General features: G+C 39.2%; 2 protein-coding genes across 2 annotated transcripts in view; one reads left to right on the forward strand and one right to left on the reverse strand.

Moving 5' to 3' along the window:
• The first annotated feature begins 2,022 nt into the window (after positions 1-2,022).
• LOC133975514 (proteinase-activated receptor 3-like) lies at positions 2,023-4,940 on the forward strand. Its single transcript, XM_062413482.1, has 2 exons — positions 2,023-2,184; positions 2,801-4,940. The coding sequence occupies exons 1-2, from the start codon at positions 2,121-2,123 to the stop codon at positions 3,853-3,855; spliced, it is 1,119 nt and encodes a 372-aa protein (XP_062269466.1). The 5' UTR covers positions 2,023-2,120; the 3' UTR covers positions 3,856-4,940.
• A 3,738-nt stretch (positions 4,941-8,678) lies between these two features.
• Positions 8,679-14,509, reverse strand: part of LOC133974568 (synaptic vesicle glycoprotein 2C-like) — a 38,046-nt gene continuing 32,215 nt past the window's right edge. Inside the window, exons 11-13 of the mRNA XM_062412185.1 lie at positions 13,973-14,176; positions 13,610-13,769; positions 8,679-12,220 (exon numbers count right to left, since the gene is read on the reverse strand). Of these exons, the coding sequence (XP_062268169.1) occupies positions 12,037-12,220; positions 13,610-13,769; positions 13,973-14,176 (548 nt within the window). The 3' untranslated portion in view covers positions 8,679-12,036. The remainder of the gene's footprint in view (positions 12,221-13,609; positions 13,770-13,972; positions 14,177-14,509) is intronic.

The raw sequence follows: 14,509 nt of genomic DNA on the forward strand, positions 1-14,509 counted from the left end.
ACTACATTTTGCCACAAGTAAAAGCTCAAACAGTGCTGTCAATGATCTAATCCTATTATAATAAGATAAATGTCGCCCTCTTGTGGGAAGAGCACATTTTATAATGAATTCTTTTCAAAGTTTTAAAACCAATAAAAAGCATATTTATGTTAAGAAGCCTAAACATTTTTTAACTAACCTGAAACATTTTTGAATCATTACAGGCCATAAGTCTAGGTATGATTCAAACATTGAAATATTTTTTGAATGGACAGGTGGGAGAAAGCAAATTGGGTTGTTATTATAATCTTTCATATCAATTACCTCAGTGTTTGCTTCAACATAATCCTCCTAACATGTCTGATTGTCAGTGTATCCATTCTGAATTAATCCATTTAATGTATTTAAGAAGAATTCGAAACACAAAGCAGTGTGGTAGGAAGTGAATTTAGTGTATTATACTTAAATCCACTAATGTCTCTCCCTTAGACAGGAAACAGATATTTGATGCAGATGTATTGCTTTTCTTTGAGAGAGTTAAATATATTCAAATTCATAATTTCAATCGCTGACCATGTATTTGTGTTTATTATTCATATTTATTTATTTAACAGGGACAGTGCATGATTGTGAACATTGTTGCAGAGCTGTCACAGTTTGCCAGTTTTAGAAAGTTGACACAAAGTCATCCTAACAGAATAAAAGTAGAAAATAGAAATTACAGTTCCTCTTTGAGCAGCAGTAATAAAAAAAAAAGACAATATTCATGTTTATGTACTTGAACGGACATGTGACTCATGCAGGATGACCCTGACTATGTTTGTATCTTACAGTAAACATAACCTCCATGACTTTTCGCAGCTAGTATGAAAACAAGTTGTTTATGATTTGTTTGTGACGATTGTAAACTCAGTGCGAGCAGACGCTTCGCCCTGTTTTCCTTTTTGAGTCATGCAGGATGTTCTTAGCCACACGTCAGCGGTAACGTCACAGGCAGGAAATAGATTTCGCACATCTGCGAGGTGTCTGCATGTGGTGCACACTGAGGTCAGACACATGCTGTCAGTAAATGTGTCGCTCTGGCTGATAAACAGATTCAGCGGGACACAGGTCACATCTGCAATCAGCTGGGTGTTAGGGATTCAAAGAATAAAATAAAAACATTAATACGTGTACTTCAGTGTGTGTGTCCCGGAGAACATGAAAGATTAAAGCTGATGAAGTTTCCTGTAAATATAAAAAGTGAGCTGAAAGGTGAATACAAAGAAGAAAACATAAAAGACAAATTCCCCCTAATACAGATGCATTTACAAAATTGGACTTTTCTCATCCCTCAACATTTTTTGACACGTCAGTACACAACTTCCCAAAGGGTTTGTAATGTAACCAAAGTATGGTAAGGCTTACATTTCTCTTTCAAGAAGACTGGGAGTGAAGACTAAACAAAAAATGCTCATGTCCGGACAAGCTTATCGTCTTCAGACAGACATTTCCTTGCTTATCTAGTGGCCTGTTTCTGTTTATCCCCTCTCTCCATGTCACTACAGGGATCATAATGCCACGGGTAAAAAGTACAGACAGCTCCCAGATGCACAGATGTGCCACATATGTGAGGGTGGAGTTTTAGACAATTGAGACTCACCCTGGGGGTTGAATATTTCTTTTAAGAGCCAAGTGGCTTTGGAGAAGTCTACACAGAATAGTAATAGCAAAACAATGTACATTCCTTTCAGATTTATCCCTGCTGAGGTGATTAAAGGGGAAAAAAGAGGAAAAACACAAAAGAGAAAGTGGGTTGTGACAGATACACATAAACTAGAGTGTAGATCAGTATTGTTACCTTTGAATGTCATAAAACAGTATGATAGAGTGACAAAGTTTGTATGCGAGGGCGTCTCACTGTGCATGTTCAACAGAAGGTAAATTGAACCCACACATGTTTTCGAAGATGTCATGTTTCCATTTTTTCTCTTCATTCTTGCTTGGGGGAGGTGTTTGCCGACCCGAATACACCCACAGAGAGGCAGCAGAGAGAGGTGGAACTGAGCAGAGTTGAAATGTGGAGCTGAGGAAACAACAAACACCGGAGAGAAGAGAGAGTCGTGACATTTGAGCTGAGCGCTGTTCAACGACAAGCAGAGATGAGGAAACTTGTATTTCTGCTCACTTTTGTTCTGTGCATAAGTGGCACACTTCAGAGAAGGGGTAAGTGGTGCTTATTTAAAGTGTGTTTTTATGAATAGACCTTTTTCACCTTAGACCGATTCTAGTGATTTTCTTGGTGAGGGAATGAAACTCTGAGTTGATCTGTGAGCTGATGTGGAAACTTAACAAGCAAGCTGCAACTTGTAGAGAGGTTCCTCAATGATTCACACCAAATAGTTTATTATTATGACACAAGGGGGTTCACAACTCGGCTAGAGCTGAATAAACAGATGAATTGATTAGCAGGAAAAATATACTATGATTATCGATCAACCATTTTGGTCCTTGTTTTCACTTTTTTTTCTTTTTTTCTAGAAGTAAATATCTGTAGGTTTTGGACATAACGTGATTTGGATGTGTTGTCTTGTCCTTTAGAAAACTGCAATTATTATTTGATCACGATTTTCTGATGTTTAACCACATCTTACTATAGGATACATCTATTAATCTAATAAAAGACAGAAAACAGATGATTATATAGTTGAAGCACTAATCAGGACCTTGTCTGTGTTTTCAGTTTATTGTTTAGTGATGACGACACTGTTGAATTTGATTTGGATCAAATACTTTTAGGTCAAGTTTTCACTAACTTTTGTGTGTTCTCGTTTGGTTGCAGGTAAACAGAGGACGAAAAGGCAGAACAGCTCTGCCTTCCTTATGCCCAGAACATTCAATGGAGACCTCATCACTGAGACAGTTGTCCAAAATGGGACTCAGGCTGTCAATTCATCTCCTTCTCATCCAGCTCTGATGTTACGCAGCAACAGCACAGCAGGGTACCTCAACAGCGCTCTCAGCACCAGGGTCATACCCATTATTTATATCCTGGTGCTTGTTGTCGGGATCCCGGCCAACGCTGCCATCTTGTGCACATTGGCCTCTAAAATCAGGAAGGTGTCCTCTGCCATTCTGTACTGCAGCCTGGCTGTCTCCGACCTCTTCCTCCTGCTCTCCCTCTTCTTCAAGGCTCACTACCATTTCTATGGAAACCACTGGGTTCTCGGAGAAGCCGCCTGTCGAGTGGTCACGGCCTGTTTCTATGGCAACCTCTACTGCTCGGCGCAGACGTTGGCCTGCATCAGCATCAAGCGCTACATGGCTGTAGTGCACCCGTTCAAGTACAAATCCCTGCCCAAGAGGATGTGCACCGCCTGGGTCACGGTTGCCGTGTGGGCGGTGTTTGGAGCCGCCGTTGTCCCTGAACTCCTCGTCCAGCAGAGCTACTGGCTCCCTGAGCTGGGACGCTTCACCTGCCATGACGTATTGCCTCTGGACAATGACTCCCATACGTTCCTGCTCTACTACAACCTGATCCTGACCATCTTCGGCCTACTGCTGCCGCTGGTGATCACTGTTGTGTGCTTCATACGAATCGTGTGTGAGCTCAACCAGTCACACAACGACTGGTCGTTATACATCAAGGCCAGCTCACTGGTGTTTGCCATCTTCCTTCTGTGTTTTACCCCTGCTGGTGTCTTGCACTTCCTCCATTACGTGCAGCTGTTTGTGGACAGAACAGAGACTCTGTACGTGTACTTTAACGTGGCGGTGTGTTTGTGTTGCCTCCATGCCTGTCTAGACCCTTTCCTCTTTCTCTTGATGTCCAAATCTGCAGGCTCCAGCCGATACTTCAGGGCCTTTAAAGGCAAGACCCTGAGCCTATCTGTATAAGAGACTTGCAAGGCCAAAATCTGATCATCATACAGATTTTTTTTTAACAATTTAGAGACTCAGATTAACCTAACCTCAATCTGCATTTTCTAAGATTATGAAAGTTAATCTAACACACAGGACAAATATTTCTTTGAATAATCAATCTGGCAGTTATTTGGAAATCTGGTAGAGTCAGGGTTGGGTTTGGTTTGAATCTAAGAACACATGTGGGTCAAATGAACGTTCCAACCGTCCGGGGAGGTTACCCTGGCTAGCCAGTTCAGTTTTACTTGCCAGGGTGTAGGTTGAAGTGGCGTATGATGAAAATAACAGGAATATTCGTCATATTTTGCTTTTTTATAAAAAAAACGGAACAAATCGAAGATAATGACAATGTTAAATCTAAATGTTGAATTTAAATCTAAATTATGGAACGTAATTTGGATTTAAGATTGAACATTCAGGTTTAGAATTATAATTCAAGATTTGGGTTTATATACGATATTAGTATTTAGTTACTTTTTCACCTTAAAATAATAAGAAATCACCACATGGAAAGTTTTTAATGCGCATTATTTCAAATAAGTTTGGCTAATGCATTTTCTTTGTGTATTTTCATTTATATTTTGTAGTTGAACTGGGGGGAAAGGTTTTTTGGGGCTGGAATCCAAAAATAAAGTAAAAGGACCTCCACTGCATCTTGTAAACGAAAGCTGGACTTGAATCTTGTGACATCATTTAGATAACTTCTTCTTGTACTTAGACTAGTATAGTTTTGTATCTGCTTGTCTGTGACAGAGGGAATGAGCAGACAAATTCTAAATATGCTATAAAAGATCAAATATATAAATGTTTTAATAACACATAACAGTTAATGTTTTAGGCCTATTGCTTTTCCCTCAGTAGACATTCGAGAAAAGTTACACAAAAATAACTTGATCCTCATGTTTACAATCCCCATTTACAATAAGCTTGAAATATGTTACTTACCATAAACAATGTGAAACAGGCTGACTTTAGGAAATAAGTCTCCCAAACGTTTGTGTTTTCCTGTAATCATATATACAATGTTGTCCGTTCAATAAAATTGAAACTATCTCCAAGATGTTTTGTGTCTTTACATTTTCATTAGATGTTTTTTTATTGCTGCAGTGTTGTGCAGCTTCCCACGAAGAACAGTTTCAGATATAATTGAAGCAACTCTGAGTCTAGAACTTTGTTTAGTTTTATCTTCTGATTTCATGTAGAGAATTAACCACATTTACGCTTCTCTAACTGCGTTGGTATTTCGTGTCCAGCAAGTGACAAGGTTCAGGGTGACACACATGCACAGAGTTCCCATTCACTTTGCATCACATTATTAAACCACATTTATGCTCAAGATCTCCTGCTCTACCAAAGGTGTTTTTCTGGATTCACATCAGGTGACTCTGGAGGTCCCTCAACTCTCTGTCATGACACCACTGTGAGACTTGGATCATTATCCTGCAGGAAGTAGCCATTAGAAGATGGTGAATGTGGTCATTAAGAGATGAACATGATCAGAGACAATACTGAGATTGTCTGTAAAACTCAAACCTTGATCGATTGGTAGCAAAGCCTAAACTGTGTAGAGACAACACCATCAGTCTGGACTGTTGACACAGGCAGGTTCTCCCCATGGATTCATGTTGTTGACTCCAGATTAAGACTCTAAAGTAAGCAGCCTCTGCAGGAATCCACATCCATCAGGCCAGGCTATGTTATTCAAGCCTCAACTGTCCAGTGTTGGTGAGTCTGTGTCCCTGCAGCCTCAGGTTTCTGCTCCTGACTGACAGGAGAAAAACCTCAGACCACTCCGCCTAACCTAAACTCATTCTGCATGTTTTAAGATTGTGAAAGTTTATCCAACAAACAGGACAAAAGTTCCTTTGACTAGTCAATCTGTTATTTATCTGTAAATCTGGTCAGGATTGGGTTTGGTTTGAATCCAAGAGCACATGCAGGCCAAGTGAAAGTTCCAACAGTCCGGGGCAGTTACCCCTGGAGCCTTGAAATGGTGAATTCAATAAAAACAGAGACTTTGGGTAACTCATGGCACTAGACAGAAGCCGGTCCAATTCAGTTTTACTTGCCAAGCTGTAGGATTAAGTGGCGTATGCTGAATATAAGAGGAACTTCTCACTATATTTAGTGTTAGGATTAGGGTTAGCCCCCTAACCCTCCAAAAAAGTGAGTATTTCTTAAAGTATTTTTTGTCAGATTTTTTGCTTCTTTATAAAAAGAAAAATGACAATGTCAATGTTAAATCTACACTTTGAATTTAACTGTAAATGTTGGAATGTAATTTGGATTATACATTTAAGGTTTAGAATTATAATTCAAGATTTGGGTTCATATATGATATTAGTATTTAGTTACCTTTTCACCTTAAAATAAGAATAAGAAGGGAGGTTTTTAATGCCTATTACTTCCAATAAATAACGTCTCGTCTACTTTACATAAAAGATATATACACGTATATAAATAAATAAATATGAGGGTGTGACTTAGAACCACTTCCTCTTTCGAAATGAGAGAACGGTTTTTTGACATCTGTCCCTCAACTCTCTTTCCTGATGGTTTTACATCTCTGTGTTTGTCTGGTCGTTGAACTTCCTCCCGAACACTGAAGCTGTGGTGTTACATTGTGCAGCTGTCTACACAGTTATGACCTCAGATTTTTTCTGAAGTGGTAAAAAAATGAAAAATGAAGTGCTTTTTTAGTATTCAGCACTTAATTATTATATGTATATTATTTAGTAGCGTATGAGCTTCTGTTCTTACGTTCATATATGTACAGATGAAAACATAAAAGAAATATGTATGTGTGTCATGTATCAAAGGTTGGTATGACAATTTTCTTCTTGATCTGAATGAGTTTGTTCTCTGGATATTATGCAATTTCTTAATGTGGTGATAAAAGAAACCCCAGTTTGTTTACTCTATTAGTAAACTGAGATTAAGATCTGCATTATACCCTATCATTTTTAATATTTGACCTGGCCTCTGAATAACTTTTCTGCCAGACAGGTGATCTTACTTTTCAAGCAGGAAATAACACAATCTTCCCTTAGCAAATTATGTATTGAATTTGCTAAGGGTATAAAATTTGTTTGATAAGCAATACAACAGATGCCTGTGATAATTTAATTCACTCAGGGGTTTTATCGCAACATCCTTACTTGGTCTTATCCGACCAGGAACCATATAATGGGTAAATTTATAAAATGACAGTTCAAATTTGCCACATAAACATAAATTCTTTCGTCCAGTAAAAGTTGCACAATCTTGCTTTGATTAGACAGGCTTATCTGAAAGAGCGAGTTGTCTCAGTGACTTGCAAGAGTCGAGTAAGAATCTTTTCAAATAGAAGGTCAAACCGTTATTCAGGTGTTAGTCTTAAAATAAGGCCCCATCTCTGAAAGGCCATAGCACCTGTCACTCTAGAACAGTGATTCTCAAATGGGGGTACGTACCCCTGGGGGTACTTGAAAGTATTCCAGGGGGTACTTGAGATTTTTTTTTTATATATTTAAAATTAGCATCCATTCAAAAATCCTTGAAAAATTGTTATTTAACAAATATTCAATAAAATATAAGTGTAAGTTCATGAAGTCTCCCCCATACCGATGGTTTGACCCAACCTGGCACATGCCACCTGTCATCACCTGTCATCACCTGCCTTGAAAACTTCAACAATGGACTCGACTTGAAGTGCAGCAGCAATGCTGCTGAAACACGGAGGGACAAGTACCAGAGAAGGCGAAACCAGAGCAGAGAGCCTTCCCTAAACAACACCGTGAGAGCTTGTGCCTCTTCGGAGGGGCTCTAAAACGTAAAAGTTTTCCGTTGTGAAGTTAATGATTCATAACAAGAAGTCCGCGTCTCTACCGGTACCCTTTCAAAATAAAAGCATGTAGTACAAAAAGGGAAATGAAATTGTATGACCTTAAAGCGAGCAAATATTTCACAATAAAATAACATAAAGAGACTTCAACAATATTAACAATAACATAGATTGGGTTTTTTCTGTGGGGAGAGATTAGCCAACAGTGGCATTTAGCCACCACATCTTCAGCGGTACCTCCAGACAAAACATGAAAGTCATGTTGGTGAGCCACCTGAGTTTTTTAAGAGGAAACTTTCTGAATTCAGGTCATCTCAAGACACGATGCGAAAAGCCTCCCTGAAACAAACGGAAACAAGCTACCTGTCAGTATTGTTTTCGATCCTTAAAGAAGATATTTTAAGATGATAAATATAAAAAAAATATGTTTTGAGCTAATCTTTTATTTAAAACTAAGTTAATGATTTATTTTTTGGGAAGAAGTGTTTAGCTATAATTAAGTTAATGAGTTCAGTTTGAGAACATATCTTTATTATGATCCCAAAAGAGGTCACTCTAAGTTGATAATTATTTTGAGGTGCACAAATCTTTATTTATATTGAGATAATAATAAAAGTCTTTAGTTATTTTTATATCTTTTTATGTCGAAATAGTTCAAGAGAGACCACTACAAATGAGCAATGTTATTGACATTGATGGAGTTTTAAATTTGAATGTGTCTAATTACAAGGCTTAATAAATCACATTACATCTTTCTTTCAACCAAAAATATTTTGCGCTGGTTAGGGGGTACTCGGCAGAATTTTTTCTTTGAAGGGGGTACGTCACTGAAAAAAGGTTGAGAACCACTGCTCTAAAAGAGCACCTCCTGGCTCATTTATTGTTAATGGTGCCATCTGCAGGTGTAAGTGGATACTACGGGGACACTGAACACAATGAATGAAGCCCCACATCTGTTCGAATGAAACTCTTTATTCAATATGTAGACACCAGAGGAATCCACCTTTACATCGCATTCTCTTGCACCCTTTTTCTTATCAAAATAAATCATATCAAGGACAGGTAATTCTTTTTTACACACTCCTCCACATTTTGTTTGACAGCAGAGGTTTTCAAATCTGAAAGTAACAGCGTCTGCATTTCCACTCCCGCTCTAGTGACAATGGTTAATCCAACCGGAAACAGATTTGACCACCCCTGCTACAACATCTCACCACGCCCCATTCACAATGACCTCGAAGTCAACTTGATTATAATGAACACCAGTCCACAACAAATCTGACAACACGCACCAATGATACATTCACCTTTGACCCCGGGAATTGCACGCCTGCTTCCTCCCGCGGAGGAACACTGAGGACATCGAAACAGAAAGAGCATACACAACTGGGGGGACTTAGGAAACAAACATGCAGGATTTCTTGGGGGAAACAGTGAAGTTTAGGGAGTTTGTTCAGCACAGCTGGTAGTGTTCGGAGGAGGGCACAGTGCAGACCAGCAGATGAATAAAGCATCAGACATACTCATCAGGAAAGCAAATTCACTCCTCCATTGAGTGGCAGAAACTAATGAAATGTCAAATGTAAATTGATTTCCATAGTACGAAATATGATATTAGCAACAGAACACCACATACAGTATATTGACAGTAACCCACATCATCATATAACCCATCCGAATGAACCATTACTTCTCTCTTGTATTAACTGACTCCTTTGAAGAGATATTAGAGGAATTGATTTTGCAAAGGATCTGATGCATTTGAACATGAATGCACTCACACTGTAGCAGCTAGAGTACCAGTCACAAGAGGTTTAAAGGGCCTGTTCACCCAAATTACAAAAAATCCTTATCTAATTTAGCTTAGAGGTATCTAGCCATGCAGATAGATTTCATTCTATGTGAACAGATATCCCTCGCCCGAGGATTTCTACCTGCATGTCAGTAGATGAATGGACTTTTGTGTGGGGCGCTCACAATATTGAAAACAGTTATTTCACAGCAACAGGTCTTTCCAGAAACATTTTTAAACCAAACAAATAGTCCTTACAAAGTTGTGTGTATTATCCAGAGTAACAGGCATAGTTTTTACCTTGAAAGACACATTGCTATTGAATTTTTAGCTGGATTAGTGCCATGGCTTAGATGTTGAGTCCACCACTCTGGTCCAGGCTAAAATATCTCACCAACTGGTTTGCCATGAAAGACATTCTTGGTCCCCAGAGGATGAACTGTGATAATATATATATATATATATATATATATATATATATATATAAATATTGATTTAACAGCATTATTAAGTTAAAATTTGAATTTGTACAATACATTGATTTATAATGAAACACTACTTTTAGGTTAATGCCATTCACATCTGTCTCATTCTGTTATACCTGCTAAACATCAGTGTGTTGTCATTGGCACCTTCTGTACAACAATGGTCCATTTTATGCAGGACAGAGGTCGGTCTGAACTTGGCCTTCGTCTTCTATACATGTCATTTTTCAGTGTTAGGAGCAGAACTCAGCTAAAATCCCAGCAGAAAGCCACAAAACCCTGTGTAGGTAGTGCGTTTATTAAATTTTTTCAATTTGGGTGAACTTACCCTTTATGCATGGCTTATAATTTCGCTGCATTATGTTACCAAACTCAGTTATTTGGTAAAGAAAAGAACAAGAACAATTAAAAAAATACCTTTTTCAGCATATGCAATGCTCACTGTGTCTAGTAAGTGTTCATCTGAAAACACACTCAAACACGCACGCACACACGCAGTATTAATATATGAGAGGCCGAAATAGCAGGGCAGAGCAGCAAAGAGCTTTCAGCAGGGGTTAGAAAATGAGACGAGGAAGAGGCACTGCATTTGAGAAAGGCCTTTGAGTTTTAGAGGGAGTAGCGTAGCAGCAAGGCAGGAAGAGGTACAGAGAGAGGACAAGAAGTCAGGAGCAGACACACAATGAGGAAACCATGACGTGAGATGCATAAAGAGGAAGGAAACGCAGGGGGTAGAGCAGGTTCTTATAACAGCAGAGGTTTCCTACGGTATAAGTTCTTCTTTACAGATCAGATTACAACGGAGAGCAAAGCCCTTCATGGTGAGCTCAGCGCCACGAGACGAACACAACACAGACACGAGAGAAGGAGAGAGGAAGCATTCAGACAAAAGGTTTCCAATCTCAAAAGTCTCTTACTGCAAAAAGCAGAAAATGTAAACTTCTTTTCACTTTAGAAATGTAGCTGCAGAAGGTTTCGACTAAACTACTACATCGTTACTGTATTATTTTTTTCTATGGCCTTTTCATTCTTGCACATTGCGGCAAAAGGCTTGAACATCATCAACTGTTGGACACACAACGCTTTTGTGATTTAAGGATTATGGGGCACCTGTGGGAGGAAGAGCGGGTCGTCCACTAACCAGAAAGTCTGCGATTCGAATCCCAGTCTCTGCCATTCTGCATGCCAAAGTGTCTTGGCCAAGATACTGAAACCCAAATTTCCCCATGATGGCTGTGCCAGTGGGGAGGCAGATGGGAGCATGGCTTTGTGTGGAGTTCAACTTTGGTGAACTTTGACCTTCGCATATGTGTGACCGTGCCCTGAAGCGCTTTGAGAGGTCATCAAGACTAGAAAAAAGTGCTATATAAATACAGACCATTTACCATGAATGTGTTAAAAGTTGAGCTTTGGATGTGATATCTCCAGACAGAGGCCAGGCTAGCTGTTACCTTTAGCTCCACTCTTTATGCTACTCTACTTTTCAAAACACATATTTCCCAAAATGTTAAACTATTCCTTTAATCTGAGTAAAGTCGGATTTGATGTAAAAGCCGATGTTGGAGGTCCAAGCCCTTTGCCGCTTAGACACATGTGTTTGTTGGCTGCACATGAGAAACAGCCCATGGTGGATACAGAGCTGCTGATATACAGAGTTTTAGAAGCACTAATTATCAAGTTCTTTGTTTCCTCAGATTAACTCTTTCATCCAGAATCCCTGGAAGAATCGCAGGGTTTTTGTTAATCTAGCCTCTGACACCACACAGATTTTTGATTAGTATCTTCAATCTCTTCATATCCACAGCTCTATAAAAAGTTAAACTGCATCTGATTATCCCAATTGACCAGGTATTTCACTCAGAAATAGCAGAATAACAGCCTCTGTCCTGTTGTTTGGATTGTGGACAGAGTAACATTATTTTTCAAATAATAACTACAAGGGATGATCACAGCTACTGAAATTCAAATAAAACTTTACAGGACACAGCGTAAACAAATTATCCAGTGCACTGAGTGAAAAACCTGGTAAACAACATATTGTTCTGGGTTGAGGTTTACATGAGGACATTGGCGCGTGTGTCTGGCAGTCGCAGGCCCACCAGGCCGCCGCCAACCAACACGGTTGATGCCAGCAGGATGGGGATCGCCTTGGTGATGCCAACTAGTGAGCCAAAGATCAGGTTGCCCATCACCGCTGCCAGCTTGCACATGGCATTACAGAACCCAAAGCCTGTGCCCCTGGAAAACAAAAACACAAAGACACAAGGAAGATATAGAGGAGGGCGGAGCATGTGTAGCAGTGTGTTTGTGTCATTTCATTTTTGGATAATGATTTTTTTTGTACTTCAAATTTAGATTTTTTATTTGCAACGAAACAGTGCAGCATATACCAGATACATTACAGATGAAATACACAGAGAGGATCAACTACCAATAGCAACTTAACAACCATGACACTAGGGTTGTTAAGCCATTCATTAACAAATATAACTTATAGATTAACTTGAACTTCAACTTAAATTGAACTTGTATACTATTGTAGCTATAGAAGGATGTTCTCCCCATCTGTGGGTTTGTTTGATTAGGAAATTACACAAAAACAACTGAATGGATTTTCACCAAACTAAGTGGAACGATGGGACAAAGACTAAAGAAAATTCAAATAAATGTTGGTGTGGATCAGGATAAAGGGGCATAAACATTTTTGTTGATTTCTCTGAGAATGATTCCTGAATCTTGATTTAAAAATCAAGGAAAGCGTGGCCTAGGGGATAGAGCGGGTGCTCTGCAACAAGAAGGTCAAATCCCACTCTATCCCATCTGCATGCCTATGTGTCCTTGGCAAGATACTGAACCCCTAGATGGCCCCTCATAAAATGATGAGTGTTCTAAAAATGTAAGTCGCTTTGGATAAAAGCGTCAGCTAAATGACATGTAATGTAAAAAGAATCGGGCATTTTATGGGGGACAGATATTTGTCAGTGTGTACAATGTGCTGCAGGTCCAAATAAAAATCAGGAATCTAAAATGTTTTAATGGCCAGCCCAAATTCAGATCTGCTGAATGTCACCCTGCTTTTCTGGAGTCTATGTCATATTTTTAAAATGATAACCCAGAATCAGTGACTGAATAAATGTGAGATTATGACAAATTAGCAATGTACTTTCATACTAAAACTGAACCCATGAGATGTGGTCTGGCTTTGACAGAGGATAATAAGAGCCGTTTTCAGTCCAGAATACTATACACATTTTGAGAAATAAAATAATTGTATACTGAGATTTTAACACCCCACTTATAATGAGAATATAGCTGGGATGAGAACAATCTGTCAGCGGGTCAGATGATTGACGTAAATAATCTGAAGCTTCACCCATTATCATCGGAGGTTTTAGGATATTGACAAGGAATGAAACCATTTATGAGTCACACAACTAGAGGTGTTTTTTTAAGTAGTGACTTTAGTTCAAACAAAGGTTAAAGAGCAAGTTCACGTCATCGAGAAAAGATCCAGAGATGACTAAAATACAGTTTTGCTTCTGAGTTTCAGATTTTTTCTAGAAAGCAGAATATATGAAAGACTTATCTTTCTAGTATCTTTAACTAAGTTTTGTTTGCAGCACTCACCTCCTGTCTGTTGGGTACAGCTCGGCGGTGACCACATCCAGGGAGTTCCAGGCAGAGATGCTGAGGCCGTTATAAAGACAGAGCATGAAGATCATCATCGACTCACTGGTTCCGAACCACAGGAAGAAGCAGCTGATGCCTGACAGCACCATGGAGCCTCCTGCAGGGGGCAACACAGCACACCTTTTTACACCTCAGACCCTAAATGGCCTGATTTACGTCACTAGAGGTCACTGCAGGTGCAGCACAAAGGCCAACGTCACAAGGAGTCGGGACATTTTGCAAGAGAAACTGCTGCTTTCCATAAGGTCAAACAGAACATCTGAGCAGCCCTCACGGACAAGGGAGGATGTTATGTCATACCTAACATGCTGAGGCGCCCTATTTTATCCATGAGGAGAGCAGAGACGATGTTTCCGGGCAGCACAGCCAGAGTTCCCAGGAAGTTGACGAAGTACACCCAGTAGGCGCTGTAATCATCCTCAAATGTCATCTGACACCCCGTCTTGTTGTGGTGGAAGGAGCTGTTGATCACCTCTGAGTTTGTTAGTTTGGCATCATCAATATCTGTAAATGTGAGAGGAGATAATTCAGTCTTCAAACTGTCTTCAAACTGGCACCAAAAAAAGATCACAAGGAACTAAATTCACCATCTCCAGGCTGCTGAGGATTTTAGTTAATGTTAGAAACTTGATGTTCATTAATTGTTTGATGGTTTTTAGTGATTTAGTGACTTAGTTGGAGACCACAATGAAAGTCATCTGATTAGGTTGAATAGAATGCTGCACTTGATTTGTTGATGTGGTAGATACATGTAAAACCTTTCGACTATAAATAAAGGGAAGTCATGTATAATGCTGTCATTTTTTTTTATTTTATAAAGGTATAAAGTGCTCTCTT

Source organism: Platichthys flesus, chromosome 19, assembly GCF_949316205.1.
Source record: "Platichthys flesus chromosome 19, fPlaFle2.1, whole genome shotgun sequence".
Taxonomy (NCBI): Eukaryota; Metazoa; Chordata; class Actinopteri; order Pleuronectiformes; family Pleuronectidae; genus Platichthys; species Platichthys flesus.